Source organism: Oryzias melastigma, linkage group LG19 (assembly GCF_002922805.2).
Source record: "Oryzias melastigma strain HK-1 linkage group LG19, ASM292280v2, whole genome shotgun sequence".
In the NCBI taxonomy this organism is placed as follows: domain Eukaryota; kingdom Metazoa; phylum Chordata; class Actinopteri; order Beloniformes; family Adrianichthyidae; genus Oryzias; species Oryzias melastigma.
In genome coordinates, this window is record NC_050530.1 from 16,203,024 (window position 1) to 16,226,069 (window position 23,046).

At 37.0% G+C, this 23,046-nt stretch overlaps 1 protein-coding gene across 3 annotated transcripts in view; it reads left to right on the forward strand.

Annotated features, from left to right (window-relative positions):
* Nucleotides 1–372: 372 nt before the first annotated feature.
* Nucleotides 373–23,046, forward strand: part of sema4gb (sema domain, immunoglobulin domain (Ig), transmembrane domain (TM) and short cytoplasmic domain, (semaphorin) 4Gb) — a 36,857-nt gene continuing 14,183 nt past the window's right edge. For 2 of the 3 annotated variants that reach the window (XM_036217139.1, XM_024285747.2), the window contains exons 1-6: nucleotides 373–559; nucleotides 3,333–3,575; nucleotides 21,183–21,331; nucleotides 21,674–21,736; nucleotides 21,898–21,996; nucleotides 22,084–22,177. In XM_036217139.1, coding sequence (XP_036073032.1) covers nucleotides 3,422–3,575; nucleotides 21,183–21,331; nucleotides 21,674–21,736; nucleotides 21,898–21,996; nucleotides 22,084–22,177 — 559 coding nt within the window. In that variant the 5' untranslated portion in view covers nucleotides 373–559; nucleotides 3,333–3,421. Of the gene's footprint in view, nucleotides 560–2,361; nucleotides 3,576–21,182; nucleotides 21,332–21,673; nucleotides 21,737–21,897; nucleotides 21,997–22,083; nucleotides 22,178–23,046 lie in introns of those variants that run through there. The other variant, XM_036217140.1, reaches the window with a different exon arrangement.

Below are 23,046 nucleotides of genomic sequence, written 5' to 3' on the forward strand. Positions count from 1 at the left end.
TTAAAAGTAGAAAAAAAGTGAATATTGATTTTGTGTTGATGCGTTTCCCCCTTTTCTCCAGCAGAGGGCGCTAACAGATCAGACACTAGAAAAACCCACTCTACTGCAGTCATTGTGTTTGTCACTGTTTTCAGGCAAAAATCATATTTATCCACAAAAAAGACTAAAAAAATATGGAGGGAAAGGCTTTTGCTTTGTTTGTTTATTTATTTTAATTATTTATTCATGATTTAAGCATTTGCCATATTTTTCAAGTATTTATTCGTCATTAGTTTAATCAATAGAGTTTGGCCCCAAAAGTACACGAAAATGTCTGGGGAAAAAAGTAAAATTGTTATTTAGGTTTTTCTGCAAGTGCATGTGTGTGTGTGTGTGTGGGTGTGGGTGTGGGTGTGTGTATTTATGTGTGTGTGAGTGAGAGAGTGCGCGCGCGGGCTGCTGGGAGGGAGGGGGCATGCTTCCGACAGCAAACCTGCAGCAGCAGCAGCAGCAATTGTCCCTCCGCTGAGAGGACACTCCACCGGATTGTGGGGACAGCTGCAGACAGACGCCACATCTGGTAAGTCCACTCGTTCCTCCTGCCTCTCCGCTTTTTGGAGCTTCACCTCCTTTCGCTCCTCCACTTTTCCAGCTCTCAGCCCAGCGGTCCGGACTAAGCTGAAGGTGAAAGTTGGCTCTCTGTCTTTCCTCCCTGGCTGTGCTGCAGCCCCGCGCGGACAGGTGCACGCGGCTGGATGTTCTCGTTCCGAGCGCACGTGAACTGCTTACAGGGAAAAATCAATTAGCCTCTACTCAAGGTCATATTCTTGAGCATGTAGGAATAATGTCTCTATTTTGTTATTAGCCTGCGTGCTGGGACAGTTTTAAAAACCATAAAACAACAGCATAATTCTTAAAATATATGTATTAGTCAATCCACTTGTTACCTGTCCGGGTACTTTGACTTCATTCCAGCATGGGATAGGCTCCAGTAACCCAGGACTAGATGGTTGATAGATGGATTTAAGTCTAAAGCAGATGTCAATAAAGTTTTTTTTCCACATTTGATACTGATTTAACTGTTTTAGGTAGAAAAGTATCTTAAAGAGAAGAATAATTAAGGAAACTTTTAAATACATTTTATGCATAAATTCAATTTTCTATTCACAGTAGAGGGTATTTTTCAGTTTACTATCAACAAAACTTACATATGTGAGAACAGATAGATTAATACATGTGCATATGACATGATGTCATTACTGTAGGTTCATTTGGCTAGTGAAAGAGGTGTCTGGCAATCAATTTGCTTTAATAAAAATGATAAAGGAAAGTCATTAAGCTATTTATAAATCCATAAATAAGGAAAAAGATGTGATTTAATCCTATTTTTTTTGGCTTAGCTTCTGTGAGCAATAATATTTCCAATCATCTATTGACACTTTTATATGAAAATTTAAATTGTGGATTTATTTAATACTTTTTTTTGGAAGATGCTTCAGAGAAGTTTTAAAAATACATTTGTGAGATTTATCAGATTGAAAAATAAACTATTTTTTGTCAGAAAATATTCTTATGGGACTTTTAAGAAAAAAGTGTTTCAATATTTTAATTATTTAAAAAAAATAAAGTTTTATTTATGATTTCTGTCAATTTTACAATCACTAGTTTAACTGATTTATATTCAAAAAAGTTTGATTTTGATTAATTTGACCAAATATATTAGTTTTAGTGCCTAGCAGCCTAAATTTTGATAATGTTAAACGGGATATTGAAATCCAAAATGTTTCCGGAGATTTGTTTCTCTCTTTGGACCAATCAATAAACAGGAAGAGACCCTGCTGTGTCGAGGATGTCGCGCTCATTTCCTGCTGTTTTGTTTGATTTCTCTCATCTCCCATCATGCAATGTTAGTTTTCGTGTAAATGCCAAAGCAGACCTGTTTGTCTTTCCCTCATGGAGCTTTTTAGACGCTGTCAACACCACAGCCAGCAGAGAACTGAGCTCATAGAGATGTGTTGAAACATCTGAGTGGTTGTGTTTTTTTTTTTAAACACGAGAAAAAGACATTCTGACTAGCAAACAATGCATCCTTTATCCTTTACCTACTTACGTCACTATTGCAAACAGGTACAAGCTTAAAAAATTATGTTTTCAAAAACTTAATGTTGTTTTTTGGGTGGAAAAACACAAAAATAAGGTCTGATTGTTGAAATATTAAATCAGTTTAGTGTCTCTACAGTTTAAGTTGAAAAAGTTTTCAAAGTTTTTTTTTCCACTACTTAACTATAATTCATGCAGCTTCATCTATCCATATATCCACCTTTTTAACCTACTGAATCCCTTTTGGGCTCACCAGGTTGCTGGAGCCTATCCTAACTACAAGTTGCCAGTCTGTCCACTTCATTTATTCTCTAAATAAAATGGAATCAATACACAAATTCACTTCACTTAAGATTTACTATAAGCACATTTTTTGGAATTTTATAAATAACTATACCTGAAATTGACATTTTTAGAGATTTTTTTGGTGATTTTATGCTTTCTGGTTGAAAAAGATTAATCAATCAGGATGGATTTTTTTTGTTACGACACAACAGGACACATATCCCCTTTCCAGCATCTCCACAGAATTAGAGAATCACTGCACCAAACACAAACAGAGGGCAGCTTCCATTCTTCTCGCTCAGAGGCCACTGGTTTCACTTTGTACTTTGTGTAACGAGCACTAAGAAGCCGCAGCGGAGAAGACTGAGCTGGGAAATCGCCAGTGTCATCGAGCAGCAAGGCATGATTCACAGCCTTGACCCTTTGATCAGCTACCGAGCCAGAGAACAGGCAGCCAGGAGGAGACTGCTGATGGCACACGGCCTAATCTTTAGATTATCCATCATGCTGCTCCACTGTGCCCACAGCTAATTAAGAGAGGAAGTTGTGTTTTCCAGAACCACATTTAAGTCATCCAGTGTTTCTTTGGATAAACTATAGGCATCATTTTTTTGGTCATTTTTTAAACCACTTTTTCGTACCATTTAGCCACTTTTTTATTTAATTTTATCTTGACAAGAAATAAATTCTATATGAACATTTTTATGTTGAAACTGAATTCTTCGTATATATTAAAAATTAAAACTTTAAAGAGCAACTTGATGTGTGGGTTGCTTTATTTTGTTAAAATTTTATAGCACTTTCTGTGTTTGAATAGTGCTGGTGTTTTGTTTTCATCAGGGAAAGTGCTTAAAATGTCTTTTATTGTACTTTATGAAACAATTTAAGTGTAATCATAAACAGCAAAAACTGTAAATTTGTTTGCTGGATTGAAAAAACTTTTGTAATTCATTTATTTTCCTTCACAGCCAGAGGATATTTCAAGTGTGGGACTGCGACCGGGACAGAAGAGGGATCAAAACATATTTTTGTGTTTTATGCTGGGATCTCAACTTATATGTCAAACATGAGAAACCGGAGAATATTTCAGCCCTTAGTGGCCGCTCCGCTCCTCCTGATGCTCGTCAGCAGCTTGTCACACATGTGGGCCTTTCCTTTTAGCCCATCGCTGGACTTGGATGTCACTCCCAGGACCACAGTCTTCTTCAAAGGTAAATGAGAATACAATTAAACCGCTTAAAGACATTTTTGGGGGTCACTGGGATGCTGGAGCCTATCCCAGCGGGTCACAGAGTGGATGTTTTGCCAATCCTAAAGGGATACACTCTTTTTTTTTTTTTATTCAAAGTAACAGAATGGAAGTGCAGCATTCAAAGGTGTTAAATTTCAAATTTGACTACAGTAATAATGAAGAGTTTTTAATGTATTCAACATGTTCAGAACTGAATCATTTGTCTTGAAAAGGCAACCCTTACTTTGTAGGAAGATAAAAATGTATGATCTTATCCTATCTTAGAAAATGTGCAGCAATAAGGAGATTTTAAAAGTATTAAAGCTTTTTCATGGAGCATGCCTCAAATCCAATTTATTACCCAACAGTTATTGTAGTTTTAGCCTCTAGTTAATAAATCAGGCTAAATCTATTGTTTCAAAAATGTAATGTTTAGTCCAAACTATTTGACTTGTGGGTCACAATGGGTTTAAAATGTGACGAAAGGGCCGGACCAGGAGGAGATGCGTGGCGTGTTTTGATAATCCACCTCAAAAGTGAAAGAAATTGCATGCACAAACACATGCTTTCATTTTAAATATAAACAAATGTTTATGTTTAAAAATTGAAAATTTTGGAGCTTTTATTTCCAAAATGTGACTTTTATTTCTCATTTTAGTGCCAATTTCAAGTGACACATTATAGAAAAGCTGCGTTTATAATTGTGTTGGAATGATCAGAAAAATGACTGTGGGTCTCTGAAAATACATATAAATAAATAAAAAAAAAATAAAAACAGCAAATCTTCCAACACCTCCTGAATGCAGATTCATTCTCCGCATTTAAACAAAGGTCAGTTTATTTGTAGAGTCACGGCCCGGGCCTGTGGGTAATTATATCCGCCCTCCAGATTATTTTATTTTATTGTTATTAATGGATCGATGTCATCTTGCACGTATTTCTAACTTGTATAATTTTGACAAAATATTGAGTTAATATTGAAAGTTATTTAAGGTTTAAGTTGTTTTATTCTGGAAAAAATTCCTGCCTGTTTTTATTTATAATAATGTTAAAAAGTTATGTTAAAAAAATAGTTTTAGTGTTTTTAATAGATGTTTAGTTTGCCCACCTCTGGTTTAATCTGTAAACAAAATAAAATATATATAAAGAACATCTGTTGCGATATCAGGTTATGGGAAAATGTTGTGTAGGGGAGGGGCTGCACTCATCGAGTCATGCTCGGGTGGAGTAGGGTGGTGGCGGTGGAGTAGTTGGGGCTTCTTGACAAACCTTTGATCTCCAGGAACCCATGCACACGTATGTGCACAAACCCACATACGGCTCTTGAATGCTGCAGCCATCTCCTCTCCTCCCCTTAAAAAAAGTGGCACAGTTTTTGAAGTTGGCCCTTAAGACAGCTCCTTCACGCTCAGTTATTAATCGCCTCTCTCCTGCTCTGTCCTAGATCACACGGCTCAGCAAACACTTCTAATGAAACAATAGACAAGAGGCCTCGGTAAAAGAGGACCTAAGCACTGCAGACCTGATTAGAGCAAGAGCAGAGAAATACTGCTGAATAAGTGTATTTTGTTAAAGACTGGGCATCTATGCAAGTTATCAGCACTTCTTCACACCACATCACCTTTTCCCTCCTTTTTCCTGCTTCTCTGCTACAGAGGCTGCTATTACAGTTGTGGTCTGGCAGGAACTCCTGTGCCAGTACTCTGGATGACTGTGCTCTCACCTCCAGTCCATTGCTACTTCTCTCCACTTTGGTCCCTGGGGAATAGGTATTATTAGAGGGTGGGTGGAGTGAACATGGCCAGCACTAAAGCCTGCTGAGCAATCCAGTGCAATGTCATAAAAGGTGCTGGGAGAGTGAGATCGTATTTTAGTGATGGGAGGATGTACCGCATAGAGATTTTCATCATAAAAAACTCAGAGGAGTTAGATTATAGCAGGAGTCTGGCTAAAAAAGTCATTTTGTTTCTGATCAAAACCCAATGAGAGCTATAAAGCTTTCTGTTTAGAAAAAAACTTTATTTATATTTTTATAACCAATAATCCATTCACTTATGAAGTGTAGTGTTTAAAATTCTTATTATATATAAATATATAAATAAATAATACATTTTTTTTACTTCTGACTGCAGCACATACAAGTTCCTTTCAAAATAAAATGCATCCTTTTGTTAAATAAGATCCACTTTTCAAAATGTAAGAAAGTCAAGTTAAACATGAACTTTTCTATAATTACATTTTTTTCCTTTTACCAATAAATATGACAACATTGGTGTAGAAACCAAAAAAAAAATCAATTTGTGCTTTAAGAGAGTTCTCATAATATACCAATCTGAAATATTATCAAACCTTTTACCATTATCTTGTTTAGTTATCTGATATGCTCAAATCTAAAACTTTATTAACAAAAAAAAAAAAAAAAACAGTATGTTGGAGTAATCGTTTAGCCCCAAAAGGATCAGAGAATTCCCTCTCTATTGTTTTCATTCTCCTCCAGCAAAATTAAAAAATGATGCAATCCAAAACTGCCTTCTGGAATATTGCGTTCCGGACCTTTCCGTTCCTCCTCTGTGAATCTGCCTCGTTCTCCTTTCTGTTCTGCGGCCAGATCCAGTCAATCATTACGGATTTTATTTTTCTATTTCCTCTTGTATAAAGTTGCCCTTGACCTACTTTACAGTCACTGAAGGAGTGCAGGGTGTGCACGTGTCAGCACGTGTTCCATCAGTCTCAGAGCACCACAGCTGACTGTGTGAGCTGTGGGATGTCATTTAGGAAAGCATCTGACTAGAACCTGCTTGCACAAGAGAACTTCCTGTTTCGTTCCTTATTGCAAACATTTCAGTGGTTTCGAAAGGAATATCTCTCTGTAGATGTGGTCGTCAGAGATTTATTTGGATTTGTTCTTGTAGGCTGAGATGACGAAGCCCTCCTCAATGTAAAGTATTCTTTTCTGATGGCCAACATGAGTGGGAGGTTGAGGACACATTCTGCCATTTATATTGAAACATCAAAAGATAAAATACCAAAGGAAAAATATATCCGATAAGCCAATTTCTGCTTAAAAACCCACGTCATTAAAAAAAAAAAAAAAGAAAAGAAAATAAGTGATATTTTTGAATTAATCAGTAAAAAATAGTGCATTTCAAAGACAGATGCTAACTGTAATTGCAGTATATTTTAATGTCTTTTCCTTCAGGTGCATTTAGTTTTTTTTTTTTTTAATTCTGCAGCATTCTCATTGTGCTTCAGTCCCAATGCTCTCATAACTATTATTTAAAGCTTCAATATACTCGCAGATGTTCTTGTAAAATTGCTTTTGCATTGCTTTTCTCAGCACTGGCTCTTGTTTAATAAGAATGTTTTGATGTTAGTTCTACACACAACTAATACAGACCGATTACACGGCCGGTGAGTGAAGAAAATGTTGTTTTCTTTAAGCTGGGATGGACATTTTTGGGGATTTGTTTGGTCTTTTTTATTCCAAAAGGGTGTATTCTAATTCTAAATCCATAACGCTAAAGGAGCCATCTGGTACAAACCCTGAACAAATCTACAAAATCCCACTTCTTTATTTAGAAAAATAAAATTTATTTATGTTTTATGGCAATTAAGCCATTCATGTACAAGTTTTAGCTTTTAAATATATTATAAATTCTCACAGTTGTTTTTTCTATTTAAAAAAATGCAGCACATACAAGTTACCTTTAAAATAAATTACAGCCTATATCAAATAAGTAGATTTACTTGAATAAAAAAACGGAATTTGACATTTTCTCTTATTATGACTTTAATGTACCATCATCATTTTTCTCCTTTTACTATTAAATATAAATTAGACATTACTGGTGTAGAATCTATGAAAAATAATCTAAGAATAAATCTACACTCACGACTGGTTTGCTTTAAGCTTATTCTAATAAACCCCTCTGACTATAAGCTAAACATTTTACCTTTTTCTCAGTTTTCTAACATCTAAGCATAAATCACTAAAGCAGTTAACCAAAACTACAAAAAAAAAACCTGAATTTCTCTTCAGAACCAAATATATACAATGGAACTTATAAGCTAACTTAAAAAAAACTGAATGCTTAAAAAAGTGAGATTTTCTATATATTTTCTAGGGAAATCTGAAAACTCCACATGTATTTTCTGTAAATGTTTCTTGAAAAATACTCAGATTTTTCCATCTGAAGGTAAATTAAGGCTCCAAAGCAGGGGCTTGCTTTGGGTTTTCCTGCCTTCAGTCACCAGACCACAACTAGTTTAATTATAAATTAATAATCCACTGTAACTCTCTGTAAGCGTTTTGACAAGATGAAACGGCACAAGAACCTATTAAGTAAATTTCTATGAAGTAAACATATTAAAGTGGTGACAGCAGTTATATTTGTTGCAGTTTTTTTTTCTGCAAACAGCCCAAACATATCACCATTCCTCGTAATAGATCTAAAGAACATTGATTTGAGTGTAAACCAACAGCGTTCTCACACCACCTCTGCACTATAGTTTGTCACTGTTTTGTTGTGGCACAGTTTAATTCTTTGCTCGGTCAAATCCACTGAGACCTGCATGATGCTTTGATTTCATTCCGCTCTCGGTGGTTGCAGTATCCTGATGATTCCCTGAAAGAATCTTCAGAGACCTGAAACGATGCTGGGGCTATCTGCATAGAGGATGAAGAGGTTGTGGATGGGTTTCTTTTCCGAGATGAAAGTCTCTGTTCTCTTTCATCTCAATCTGCTGTCTTCCTGGCTGAGAGTTCTTTAAGAGTCTTCACTCACTAAAAGGATGTTGTGTGTCGTAACAGCAGCATGTTAAACTTTGACATCATAAACCACATCTTTGATGCTGATTAAAAAGAAAAAAAATATTTTATCCACCTTATTGTTTTATTGTCAACAATTATATGTCACAGAAAGTGGGTTAAAGATGATTAAATTCTGAACAAATTACTTTAAAACAGGAAGTAGCAACGATATAAACCAAAATAACAAACCCTTCTCTATATTTATATATAGAAAAAGTAAAACCAGAAACCAAATATTCAAAGGAAAAGAGAACAGCTTAAAACTCTACAAGGACATTTTTGACAAGCCATTCATATAAGGAATATTCTATTAGTATAGGGGTTCTTGATTAACTGAAAGTAATGCAGGTATTTTCTTCCTTTTTTTAAGTGAGTATAAAGGTTTTTTTTATTTTATTCTGTTCTGTTTTGGCTTGAATGAAACTGAAATCACAAAAACAGCTGTGGGTTCAGTATATATTTGCTGTCTGTTGCAGGCTTTTACAATAAAAGTATGAATGTTCATATATAATTTTTAAGGGATTAGTGGCTCAGGTGGTAGAGCAGGTCAACCAATGATCCAAGTGTCGTCGGTTCAATCTCCGCTCCCTCCCAGTCAACTGTCGTGTCCTTGGGCAAGATGCTTCACCCTCCCTCCCTCCCTGCCTGCAGTGTGGCTCCACTGGTGCATGAATGCGTCCTGGTGATGGTCAGTGGGGTCGTAGGCGTGTACAGACAGTCTGCTCCAAGTTAGCTGTGGCTACACTAGTGGTTCACCATCACCAAGAGTGAATAAATAATGTTTAAACACTGTAATGGCAGAAAAATGAAATTAAATTTTATTATCTAGCCCTAAAAAATTATTCTGGATGGTGTGAAGGAGGAGCCTACAGAGGGGATGATCAGATGGAGGAAGAGGATTTGCTGTACCTTCTAAAGGGAGCACCCTTGTTCAAGTTAAGATCTTGTTGAGGTTTAGCAATGTTGCGGTCCAGCAGACCACAATGAATAATGTGCCCATGTGTTGAAGTGTCCTTGGGCAAGACACTGAACCCCTCATTGCCTGTGGTGGAAGGCTAGAAAAGCACTATACAAGTGTTTACTTTTTTTATTGTATTAAAATGTATTAAAATGTACAAACTATATGTAAAACTTATGTACATTTTATCGAATTGAGTTCCTAACCAGGTGATAGCTTAGGAGGCTAAACTTTAATAAACTTGTCTTGCTAGATTTTTTTTTTTTTTTGCAATCAAATGTTAGGTTTATTTAAAATTTTTTGATCTCTTTGTTCAGCTGTCTAAAGCAGGAATGATCAACCTTTGTCACACTACTAAACCTCGACACGTCATTTTTTAATATGCCTTTTGAGTCTGTTAAATAAAAAGTATAGCGATGAATAAGTGATGTAAATAAATATAATTGTTGCATTTTTTTCCTTTTGAATGTGGAGCAAAAAAGTCTCAAGAACTTCTTCAAATTCATCAAAATCCTTAAAACATTTTGAGTAAAGAAGGAAAAAAAATATTAAAATTAATTAAAAATTCCAGAAATTATCGACAAGAATAGAAGTTAATATTTTTTCTATTCCATTTAGGATTCTAATTCAAGAAAATGCATTTTTTTTTTATTATAAAATCTTCCTTAGTTCTCATCTTCCTTCTATTCTAAGTCACTTTATGAAAAGGCTTTAATAAAACTAAAGAAAAATCCCAAATCTTAGATTGGAAATATTTCCTTTGGTGCTTCTATCATAACTAAAATGAATGAAAGACGTTATTTTAAGGCACTGTTTATTAATCTATGGGAACAGACTTCTTTTAAAAGAACTATTCTCAATTTAAAAATAATATTAAGTCAGAAACTTTGATTTTAACTCTGCATTTGACTGGTGATGTATAACAATAGCTGAAAATGTACCTCATCGAGTGGCTTCTTTATGCTAAACCACTGTGACATTTGTATACTTCCTTGCACAACATGCAGATTTGCTCACTGACTCTTAAAACGCACTTACACTTACGTAACATGAACAGATTTGACAGCAAATTACAGTTCTGGAAGTCTCTCCTTCCTCAAAGCGTTTGTCCCCAAAACTTTGCTCCAGCACGTGGCGTTTGCGTGCACGTGCGTGTGTGCGTGTCTTCTGAGTCCAGCGATCAATGAGTCACACAGGAAGTCTAACCCAATGACTGAAGCAAACACAACACAGGCATATAGTGGAGCATATACTGCCTTCCAGGACCCCATGTGGAGGATTACAAATGTCTTAGTTTGAGTGTGCACATTCTGGCTGCACCACCTGTGAAAGATCTGTGCTAATCATTTTGGCAAACACACAAGAGTAGACTCAAAAGATGAGAATATCTTTGCTCTTTTTAAGGAGACAGTTATACTGTTTGTGTTGTTCCTCTGACAGATGTGTTCTTTTTTTTTGGTTTTGTGGGGCAACTGTTTTGAGACCATTTCTGTGTAAAACAAATACTGCTCAATTTTAGACCAGCCTGTACTGACACAAACATGAGTCTATAAGATGAAAACAGTAAATAGAGACCTGCCTGGAGGCTGAGAGGCTTCTGGCACACTTCAGCACTTTGTTGACTTTTCTTTATTGATTTTGCTGCAGAGCACAAGGTACAGAGTGTCTGTGTGTGCTGTGGACAAAAAAAATCAGGTTCAGATTCGTATTGGTCAGTTTCCCATTTTTCTGCTCCTAAAGTCCCACTCCGATCATCTATTGTAAGAGCCAGTAGTCTTTTAATTTTGATTTTGATGTTTCTAGCCAAAATTGAAAAATATTTATCATTTTTCTAGGACATAGTTTCTGCAGAGCGGCAGTAGTTTGTCAGAAATTAAGACATTGAGTTGTGGGCGGAACTATGTGTGTGGAGAAAGCCCTTCCACATTTCCCATCTTTTTACATGCTCTCCCGCTAGCTCAGATGTCTGCAACCTTTAGCAGTAAAAGAGCTGTTTCACACTGATCAAAAAAAGCTTGAGCCCCAAAGTTTTATTTCACCCCTTTGGGAATATTTGATACTGCTTTGCACTCATGACATACATATTAATTAATATAATAAATATAATTATATTCCTTTTTTATGTTAATAACATTTCTTTAAATTTTACATTATTTTTTACTTTTGACAGAAATTCGTGTGACTTCCTTTCAAAATAAAAGACTTCCTGTGCTACACAGGATCGTCCCAGTGCAGCTAATGTTCACTTATGAAAGGTTTTGACCAACTCAATAGCTACTAAAACTATTGTTGTGTAGCATGAGATAATATGTGCTTTTCACTCAAGCAAACTGAAAAATCAGAAAAGATCAGATTTTTTTTTACATAAAATTTTTGTTTAGGATTTGAAATCTGTACAGAGGATGTTCAGCGTGAACAAGGCCTCCTGATGTAAAAACTTTTACATTTGTTATCTTACTTTAGGTGCACCTCAGACACACAACTATAAACTTAACTAATCTAAATTAAATAAATGCCAATTTAGTAACTCTGACTTAAAAAAAAAATTCTATTAGGTCATTTTTCTTCAACCAGAGAGCAGCAAAGGAGGGGTAGAAGAGCCACATGTGGCTTCAGAGCCGTCAGAGCCTTCTTAAAGTCCTTCACAAGCCCCTTTACTGGTGCAACACAAATGGCTAGCAGTATTGGGGTATGGGGATGAGACAATCCTCAGAAATGCATTTTTAAGGTTAATTTTCTTTATATATGTCCCCCATCATGGGATAAATTCCTCAAGAACATGCTAAAAACACCAAAAAGACCATTTTCATTGGACTCTATAGAATCTGGAGGCATGCAGGTCAGGTTAAAGCTGACCCCTCTCAACCGGGACACAAAAGCCTTGTTTTTACTGAGCAGTTTGGTCTGGTAAGGAGTAGTACAGTACGGTCCAGTTAATTTTGGCGAGCGTTTCCACTCAGTTTCGCCTTGCTTCTACTGGTTTGTTTTCGGGGCGCATGTGTGGTGTAGACCACTAGCATGTCATTGGATCATTATAGTGTGACGACTAGAAAAGCAACAACAACAGAGGCTCGTCTTTTTCTTGCTTTACTTTTTACCTCGTGTACAAGAGGAATTTAATGATGTTTGAAAGAAGATCCTGGGCAGCTAAGAAAAATACCGCTGTAAAGAGGAAAACAGAAACGTTAGCTTAGCGCTATATTGGTGCTTTCTAATGTCGTCATCACATTCTGCCAATCAATGGGCGGCTCCTCCCCAACTGTCTTTTCCATTTTTCCTACAACAGATGGGGGCCCTCAAGAGGTACGGTTCGGACCTGTTTAATGGGTCCATTTTACAATTAAAACTCTCAAATTACCGTACCGGATCGCTCAGTGTAAACGAGGCTAAACAGTCTGTCCTTCTCCTTTTGGGCAGGAGACTCCAGTCCATCCTTATCAGAACCTCCCACCATAAGAACAGCTTTTCTCTCTCTTCCATAGCACACATAAATAAAAATGACTAAATAATTAAGTCAAGTATTTAATCCTTTTATACTAGCATCAATTACTGCAAAAAACAAAACTTCCTTGTTGGTGAAGGTCACACTCACCAACAAAAGCTATAAACATGATTCTGATTCAGGAAAAAAAGAAAGAATTCTGATGGCAGTTTGAAGCACTCTATTTTTAATCCTGTCCCAAATTTGGACTTATTCATATTAAATCACTGCACATGCATTACACTGATTTTACAAGCAGCTGTATTCTTGACATCCATCTGACAGCTTGTTTGATTCAGGCGAAAAGGGAAAAAAAAGTCTTTCATGGTTTATGATGTCTTGTCATCAAAGATTGAGAAGCATGAAACAACATTTGGTCATACTAAGTTAAGGACCAAGGTCACTCTGGCTCAGCTGCCTGGAGGCCAGACCCACTTTGTGTCACTGCTTTCCCTCTCATCAGAGCTCAGCTTGTTATATCATCCAAGTCCCTATTTTTATTAGACGAAAACCAAGACTTTTGCTCTCTCCTTGTTGACGCACTACATATTTACATTGCCTTGGGTCAAATATCACACTTTAACTCTCAGAGACTCACGAGGAGAACACTCACACACGTGGTAGGGTGTTTATGCACGTGTTTTGCAATCGTTTTGCTATTTCTTTTTTTCATGCCACCCTTTAGACAACTCCCCTCCTGGGTTCTCCTGACTTATGACTATGTCGGAGGACCAGCTTCCTTTACTGTGAGGCTGACAGGCTGAGAAACAATGGCGGCAAAATGGTTGTGACTACTTTGGAGGATTTTGGAAGTTACTTAGTTTGAGAAGTTACCTTTTTTACTTTTTTAGCTGCTGTCATCACCTCGTGTGGCCATATGACAAAACAACAGGCAGACAGTCATGTGAGGAGGAAAAACCTCATCCATGTGACGCTTTTGAAAGCAGTTTTCATTTTGCTAATAACGCAAGATCAAACGCACAGAGAGGCTTGCAGTCACAGCCATTATCATCACAGCTATTGTGAAATCAAGCAGAGAGAACATCAGTTTTGATGAAGATAGTAAAGTTATAGGGTTAAAATAAAACTTCTCCATTTAGTCTTTTGGAATGTGTAGAGTTTGAGTTTCAATATTGACTTATAAGGTAAGAAGTTACAGTAACAAGCACAAACAGATGCAGTCTGGGTGAGGTATGAGCTTAGTAGGACCACGTTGTGTCACTCTGTGCTCACAAACAAACCTTGGCAGGCTAAAAGGATTTATTTTTTTGGTTCACTTTTTTTTATTTGCCAACCCCACCAAAAAAAAAAATGTGTTTTTTCCCCCCCCTATTTTTATTGCATTGGGTAAGTAATATTCACAATCAGTATTTTCAAAAATATTTTCCAAATGTTCTCCACAAATTAGTTAAGCAGACAGTTTAAAATGGTAAAGAGACTATTTAAAAATGAACTTAAAAATGATTCGAATTAAATTAGGATTTTAACTAGTTAATTAGGATAGGTAATATTATATAAAGTCTCACTTCAATGAAAAGTGTTTTTATGTGTGTCATGTTCTTGTATTTTTCTTATTGTAGAACACCTGCAGTATATAAAATAATTTATGGCTAAAACTGAATATTTCTTAGTTCAAATCAGGAGCAGATGAAAACCAGATGCTTGAAAAAACTCAGATTCATGATGGAGCTACTAAAATGGGAAGTTAAGTCTCCTCTCCCCCTCTGTGTCGACCCTAATTTAACACTCATGCTGTGGCGAATTGTGATTCTGGCTCAAAACTCTACGACTGGATTGATCTAATATTGCTTGTTGTTATTTTTGCGTTGCTAATGTTAGCTTAAGGCAATAATCTTGCGGTTGATTGCGCAAACAGGGCTATCAGCGACAGGAAAGTGACAGGGTTGGTCTGTGCCTAGAGTCCAGCCCACAACCCAGAATTATATTTTGACTGTGCATAAAATATGTCTTAAAAAACTACAAAGGTTTTTTTATTTTGGCTCAGAACTACTGGGAACGAAGTTACAAAAGAAAAAGTGTAGTTGGAGTGGGACTTTAAAAGGTCAGATTGATTTATTTTTATGGACAAAAAAAAATTCTACAGAGCTCATCCTCTGTTTTAATTCTTTTGAAATGGGAAAAGTGCCTAGAAAAGTGACCAAAAAAATAGTAAAACCTGTTTTATTTAGTTTTGAGAGAATTTAATTTTCCATTTTTTTTAAATGGTTAGATTAGATTAGATTAGATTAGATTAGATTAGATTAGATTAGATTAGATTAGATTAGATTAGATTAGATTAGATTAGATTGTAACAATGTTTAAAACTGTAAAGTGATGAGTTTGGTTCAAACTCATTGGGATAACATGATAATAAATGAAAGCATTTTATTTCACAGTATTAGATAAAAACATACATTGATGTGAATATTAAAGTAAAGAATAAAAATGTAGAAAGAAGAAAGACAACCAAAACATTAACCTTTGCTTATTTAAACGTTTTTACATATTGCTTTAGCTTCACAACTTGTTTTTTTGGAAGACTGTTACTGTAATTTTGTCATTGTTCTTTTATTACTTGAAGACAATGATAACAGTAATATTTATTTGTGAGTGTTTTATTATAGCAAGCAAAAACGTAGTTAAAAAGGATCCAGTTTAATCTTCCAGTCATGTGCATGGTTGAAGGGATGCTGGAGCCTATCTCATATACTATTGTCAAGGTACAACCTGGAAAGTTTGCAAGTCCAAGCACTAATACTTAAAAGATGGTTTAGAATCACTATTCAATCTATGAAACGTGCTTTCGGATTGGTGAACTGGAGTTCCTCAACAGAAGCTTTCGGGTGAACCCACAATCTTTACTTGAGTTTTTGTTGAGCATTTTTTTAAATCAAGAAAACTAAATTGATTTAACTAATATCCAAAATGCTGAAAATCAATCCCTCACTGGCCACTTTATTAGGCACACCTGTCCAACTGCTCATTCATGTAAATTTCTAATCACATGGCAGCACCTCACTGCATATAGGCATGTAGACAAAGTCAAGATGATCTGCAGTAGTTCAAACTGAGCATCAGAATGATGAAGAAAAGTGATTTAAGGGACTTTGATCGTGGTCTGGTTGTTGGTGCAGGGCGGGCTGATTTGAGTATTTCAGAAACTGCTGATCTACTGGGATTTTCACCCACAACCATCTCTAGGGTTTACAGAGAATGGTCAGAAAAAGAGATCTGTGGGCAGAAATGCCTTGTTGATGTCAGAGGTCAGAGAAGAATGGTCAGACTGATTCCAGCTGATAGAAAGGCAACAGTGACTCAAATAACTACTGGTTACAACCAAAGTCTGCAGAAGAACATCTCTGAACACACAACACGTTCAACCTTGAGGCAGATGGACTACAGCAGCAGAAAACCACACCGGGTGTCACTGCTCTCAGATAAGAACAGGAAAGTGAGGCTACAATTCACACAGACTCACCAAAAATGGACCACAGGAGATTGGAAAAACATCGTCTGGTCTGATGATTCAGATGGTAGGGTCAGAATTTGGCGTCAACAACATGAAAACATGGATCCATCTTGTCTTCTATCAACGGTTCAGGCTGGTTGTGGTGGTATAATGGTGTGTGGGATATTTTCTTGGCACACTTTGGACCCCTTAGTACAAACTTAGCATTGTTAAAGTCTGAGTATTGCTACTGACTATATGTATCCCTTTATGACCACAGTGAACCATCTTCTGATGCCACTTCCATCATAAAACAGAAATCATGTCAGACTGGTTTCTTGAACATGACAACGATCTCACCAGATCACAACCCAATAGATCACCTTTGGGATGTGGTGGAGCGGGAGATCAGTACAATGGATCTGCAGGAACTGTATAATGCTATCATGTCAATTTGGACTCAATTTTCTGAGGACTGTTTCCAGTACCTTGTTGAATTGATGGCGCTGAAGGCAAAAGGGAGTCCAACCCAGGACTAGGAAGGTGGACCGGAGAATGTAAATATCTCAGAAGGTTAAAACAGACCATTAAAGCGTTAAATGTTTCATCCACATAAAAATCCAGTATAATCTCAGTAGTTGCTTTCAGAAAACACATTTGCTCTTCCTTCATCTCTGCCTTTACACAGCATACTGTATAATCCATGAAAAATGTCACTTAATTACTGCCGTGATCCAGTCCAGCGATTGCAATAGGAGCCGCGGCATTTACGATAATAATTCAACTCTCCGTGCGTAGCATTTCTACTTGTAGCGGGCCGCACCGCTTCCCCCTCAGCTGTAGATGACCCTCTTTGCTCTATCACAAGTACACTGAGGTGGAAAGCAGATTAATTGTGACAAGTGTTCTGGCTCTCACACCACAATGAATTGAGTGGCTAAGATAGGTTATCTTGTTCTAGAGCGCTCGGTCATGCACACATCACTTCTGAGGAGAAAGGCCAGATGAAGCTGGAAAGATTTGTGAGAATAAAATTCAATCTAGAGTCTGCTAACTGATGTTCTTCAGTAGAGACATTTTCAATCTTGTTTGATGACACCTGGTTTCTCTTCAGGAAGGACATCATTCTTCTGGATGTCTTAATTAATTATTTGTCAGACATAAATCACAAACTTGGAGAGCAAATCAAAGCTACCTGTGCCTCGAGGAAGATCTTTAAGGAATAATATCCGACACATTTGCCCTGTTTGTTACCCTGTCTCACAGTGGAAGTACAACTTGCCCCCATTTCTGAGGTGCTACACTGGGGCATGTTCAAATATTTAGTTCAGTGCACCAGACTCATTATTTTACAATGTATGAATAATCTGTGTTTCTCCAAAAAACATTACAAAAAAGTAAAAATATGCAAATAAGGCTCATGAGTTTTGCTTTAAGACAAAAAAAAAAAAAAACAGCGGCTTTGCAGTAACCCCTAGTTGCCCCACTTACTATACAAACCCTGCACATACACAAACAAGCACAGCAGTCACGATGTTAATGGCAGGGCTGCTGATATGATTTGGCAGTAATAGGACACCATAACCGCTGAATAGCCTAAAACTTTGCTCCCCCCCTGAGCCTCTATCCCCTTATTAAGTCTCTGCATCAGATCTTACAGTAATCATTCAAGCAAACCCCTCAGCAAAAAGCCAAACACATGCAGACACATTAGCACAAGCAAAGCCATGATAGCACTACAAAAATGTCTCTAAACACACTGAAGTAGATGTGTCTGTGGTGTTTGTGAGGGTCCACTGACTCGTTATGAGAGCTTCTGAATATACCTTTTTCCCAGGAGTACATTTTCTTTGCAGATATAGGTGTTAAAATAGTGTAATACTGTCATTTTTAAGTAAAACAGACTGAATAATGCTGAACTTCAGCAGCAAATCTTTTTTATTAGAGTAAATTTGGAGCAGATGTTTGAAGGTGGGATCCATAACAAGTACATGTCAGGCTCATTTCTGTAGTGTGAAGCCAATAAACCCGTTTGTGGAATTAACTGTAGTTAGCACCCGAGGTTGCACATCTTAAACAAAAAGCAACGTATATGTTCCTTTTCACTGTTTGTATAGTCAATGTTTTCTGTTCATCATTTAAAAAAATTTGGATTAAAAAAAAAAAAACATATTTTTTTTTTACATAATATTTTAAATGACTTATTTTTTATCTTTTATGTGGTTGATTTTTCCATCTTCCCCTTGTGTTTGAATGGTGTAACCCTTGTACTACCCTAGGCATGTTTACATAAATAGTGGGGTCATCTGGACTCCTTTTCAGAACTATCAGCTTTTATGCTTTTGAATGTGAATAAACTGTAACTGTTTTTTTCTCAGTGAATCAGCTGATCAAAGGCCGTTTTTTTCACCGTGACAGAGTGTCACAAAGGAAAAAAATGGCAAAAATGGTCGATAAAAGAGAGAAGAATACGGGAAAAAAGGTTGGAAGCTTGAAATGATATTTTTTTTGCTGCCCGCTCCGGTAGGGGGAGGGACTTCTGGCATATTTTTTCTCTGTTGTCAGATTCTCTTGACTTTTTTTGGCTGTTGACCTATAAATTGGGCTTTAAAAGTGCTGGCTGCTGGTCCTTGACATTTTTTTGACAATTTAAAATAAGCTTAATAATGGTCAAAAGCCATCTGTGTGCTGCCCACTACAGGTCTAAACGAGGTATTACAGTGAAATGTTGTGATTGGTCAAACCATGCAGGTCCCAGTTTATTTCAGAAGTCTCACGTCATGATCTGCAGCTCCAGTAATAACAGTCCTGTTCTCAAGCCCCACCCCTCTGACTGGATTTTCACATTTCAGCTGTGGGTGGAGTCAACCTCCAACTTCCCTGTTTGGTTTCCCTTTAAGTATCATGTGATTGTCAAACAGAAGGCGTGTTTGAAATGACCGGCGCTGTGCAGATCACCTGGATTGCGGTGCATGTTGGTTAGTTTCTTACACTTACGTCAAATGTGCGCCGTCACGAAGTATCATGAGAAAGGGGCGGGTTCAAGGCGCCTTCCTAAGCCAACGCAGCCAGAAAATAGGTACTGGCTGCAGGCCGCCTTCAGGACTACAAAACAATGCATTGTGGGAAGCTGTGTCCGCATAGTTCTTGTAGTTTGGTGTGAAATAACTGGCGCTAAACTAAGGACATCGGTGTATTTTTTACTCTTTCTGGAAGGAAGTGAGTCACTGATGAAAAAATAAACAAGATTTCAAACAATCTGTGGTTATATTTGTTATTGTTGTCTTTAAAACTTAACTTTAATGAAATTGTATTTATTTATTTGGGACAGTGCACATGCAATGAATCCTGCGGCTATTTTTTTTAACTGTTTTACTCTACAATATGTCAAAAATTAATGTAAGAGACATAACAGCACAAATTATACTAGGAGGAGTGGCATATTAACTTTCAGCCGAATGTTAAGGACACCGCCCAACTCTAATCTTGTACAGTCTCGCCGTTTGCCCTCATCTCAGGCGCCTTTCTCCGCCCCCTCCAGCAGCAGCTTAGTGTTGCCGACGATGAAGGCGAGGCGCTGGGGATCTCAAACACACCTACTGTCTGCTGAGCAACATCCGGGGAGTGTGTGCTGGGGTTACTGGGAAATGTAGTATGTTTAGTTCTCTGGAGATGGTTCCCGCTGGTGACCAGAGGGGGAGACAGAGCACTGACTCCTAACAGTCATACTAACACCACAGTTTTCCTCTCTTTATGTCTCAAACTCCTCAAATATAATGACTAAAAGTGTCTGGGGTTCACACAATTACATGTGGTGTGCCTCAAGGTTCCATCGTTGGCCCCATGGTTTTTAACATTTACATGCATCCTTACATGCATGCTATGCGGATGATACCCAGCTGTACATAGTTATGCCTCCTGATGACACAAGGCCATTAGAAACTCTTTTAATTGTATTTTAGATCTTATAACAAAGATGGCAATAAATGTTTTGCAGATCAACCAGAATAAAACTGAAATTTTGGTCATTGATCCTGCAGCCAAGAGAGAGAAACAGTGTCTGAAACTAAAAGATTTGTTATTATATTGTCATCAGTAACCTGGGTGTTAGTTGTTACTCAAGGTGGAATTTTAGCCTTCTTTTAAAGCAAGTGATTAAAACTGTTTTTTATCTTCTTATAAATTTGGGTAGGGTCTGCCCACCTCTCTCTCTTCCTAATATGAAGACGCTGATGCATGCTCTTATCAGTAGAACTGATTTTCGTAATGCTCTGCCTGCTGGTCTTCCAAAAAATACCATTAAGAACCAAGACTCACCAAGACCAGGAGGCGGGCTCACATCACCTCGCTGCATTAGCTCCCCATCTGCTTCAAGATTGATTCTAAGATACTTTTAAAGGTTTTTAAATGTCATAGCAGTCTTCCGCCTTCCTATCTGTCGGATCTCTTAGTAAAATATGAACTTTTGTGCACCATGGTCTACTAACCATTCCGACTTTAAAAAACAAAATATATGGAGATTCATCTTTTCATCATTATGGAGCTTGTTTATGGAACAGTCTTCCAGAGGACCTGAGAGCCCCAGAGTGCAGATATTTTTTTAAGAAAATAAACTTGATTTTTTGCTAATTTTATTATTTTTTATTAATTGTGCATTTATTTTATTATATCTTGTGTCTTTACACTGCTCTATTTTTTTTTTTTATCAATTTGCTTGTTTTAATATCTATCTTGTTGTAAAGCACTTGGTGTTGCCAAGTATGAAAAGTCCTATAAATATAAAGGTTTTTTATGAGAATAGATGTTTTCTTTTTAAATCATCACATCAAATCCATTTATACTTTTTACACATTTTTATTCTGCTAAAAAGGACCTGTGATGTATTTACAGGGATGCTGGGCAGCTCTTGTTTTAACGGCACTTCGCAGAACTACAGCACCCTGCTGCTGGAGGAGGAGGCTGGTCTGCTGTACGTGGGAGGCCGAGGTGCCCTGTATGCTCTCAACGCCTCCAACATCTCCACCTCTGCAAACCTCGCAGTGAGTGTCGAGACTGCAGATTAGATTTCAATTTGGGTTCAAAAGTTTGACAACTTTTTGGGGGTTTGAGAAACAAACATTCAGCTTAGGCATTCCAAACAAAGATCTTTGTATTTATATGGATATTGAATTAAATCTACTCATTTCTACTCACTAACATTTGTTCAAAGGTTAGTGAGGAGTTAAGTGAGATGATCAGAAAATGAACACACTGCCCTTCTCCTCAGTGCACACGATTCCTCTTTTTATTCCTTTCATTTGTGTCTAATTATACTCTATTTCTCTGTTTGTTCTCCATTTATTCAGTGAACTAACATGTTTATTGCCTCTCATTGTTTGCAGATTGATTGGGATGCTTCCCCTGAACAGAAGAAGCAGTGTCTAAATAAAGGCAGAGACAACAAGGTCTGCAGTTTGTGTTAATTTCTTTCACAAAATCACAAAAATACACAATTTCCTTCTTGGATAATTATTTGCATGGAACTGCTTTCCGTTGAGCCATGTTTTAATGTTTTTTTCTGGTTGCTGTACGATCAGAAACAGTGTATTTTTCTCTGTTTTTGCAGACTCAGTGTTTCAACCACATCCGCTTTCTGCAGCGGTTCAATGAAACTCACCTCTACGTCTGTGGAACAAACGCATTCAGACCGCTCTGTGCTTATATAGTAAGATGTCCTATAGTGGTATTATCGGAGCAATTATGTATTCATTATTTATCAGTGAATTAACATATTTTCTTCTGGTCTGTTTAGGATGCAGAGAGGTTTACCTTCTCCTCTGCAGTGGAAGAGGGCAGGGACAGATGTCCGTACGATCCAGCAAAGGGATTCACTGGTCTTCTCATAGGTTTGTCAACTACTTCCAGTTTAGCATGGCTAACATCCTGGATATAAAGGAGGCTTTTAGAAGATAACTGTTAAGAGTGTTAGACTGAAGTGGAAAAGGAAGAGTGGGAAGAGAAAGGCTGGGATATTGATTAGATCATGTTGACCTCATTCTCAGAAAAAAGAGGCAAATACTTGAAAAGCTTTTAAACAAAACCACATTCCAATGTGATTTTAACATACTTACGATGAGTGGTGCAGATCATGGCGTGTCAAGATGAACGAAGTTGTTTGCTTTAGAGTCAAGGTGACTGAGCATAATTGGATTTTACTCAATTTACTTCACTTTAATTAATTAATATATTAGTTTTTTATTATATTTATTGTAATTAACACATTTTAATTCTATGAAATGTCTTAGGTGTGTGTAACTTTTGTCTATTCACCAGGACTCCCTTGACAAAGAAATTGTTGGATCTCAAAGGGATTCTTTTCCTGGTTAAATAAAAATAAATAAATAATTTGGACAGCTCAAGCTGCTGATATTCTCAGATGGTTTTGGGCTAGTTGTTTATTAGGCAGCATAGCAGTGTAGTGGTTAGCATTCTGGCCTCACATTAAGAAGGTTTAAATCCTCGTTTGGTCCTTTCTGTGCTGAGTTTGCATGTTCTCCTCATGCATATTTAGATTTTCACCAGCCTCCTCCTTCAGTCCAAAGACATGCGTCATTGGCTCATCGCTGTACAGTAAACGAGAATTGGTTCTCAATCGACGTAGTTTATTAAAAATTAAATAAATGATGGCAAAATAGCTGCACAATTTTAGCTCTTTCTTGTTTTGATTACAGTTATTTTAAAACTGAATAAAAAACAGAACTTTCAAAGTATTTGA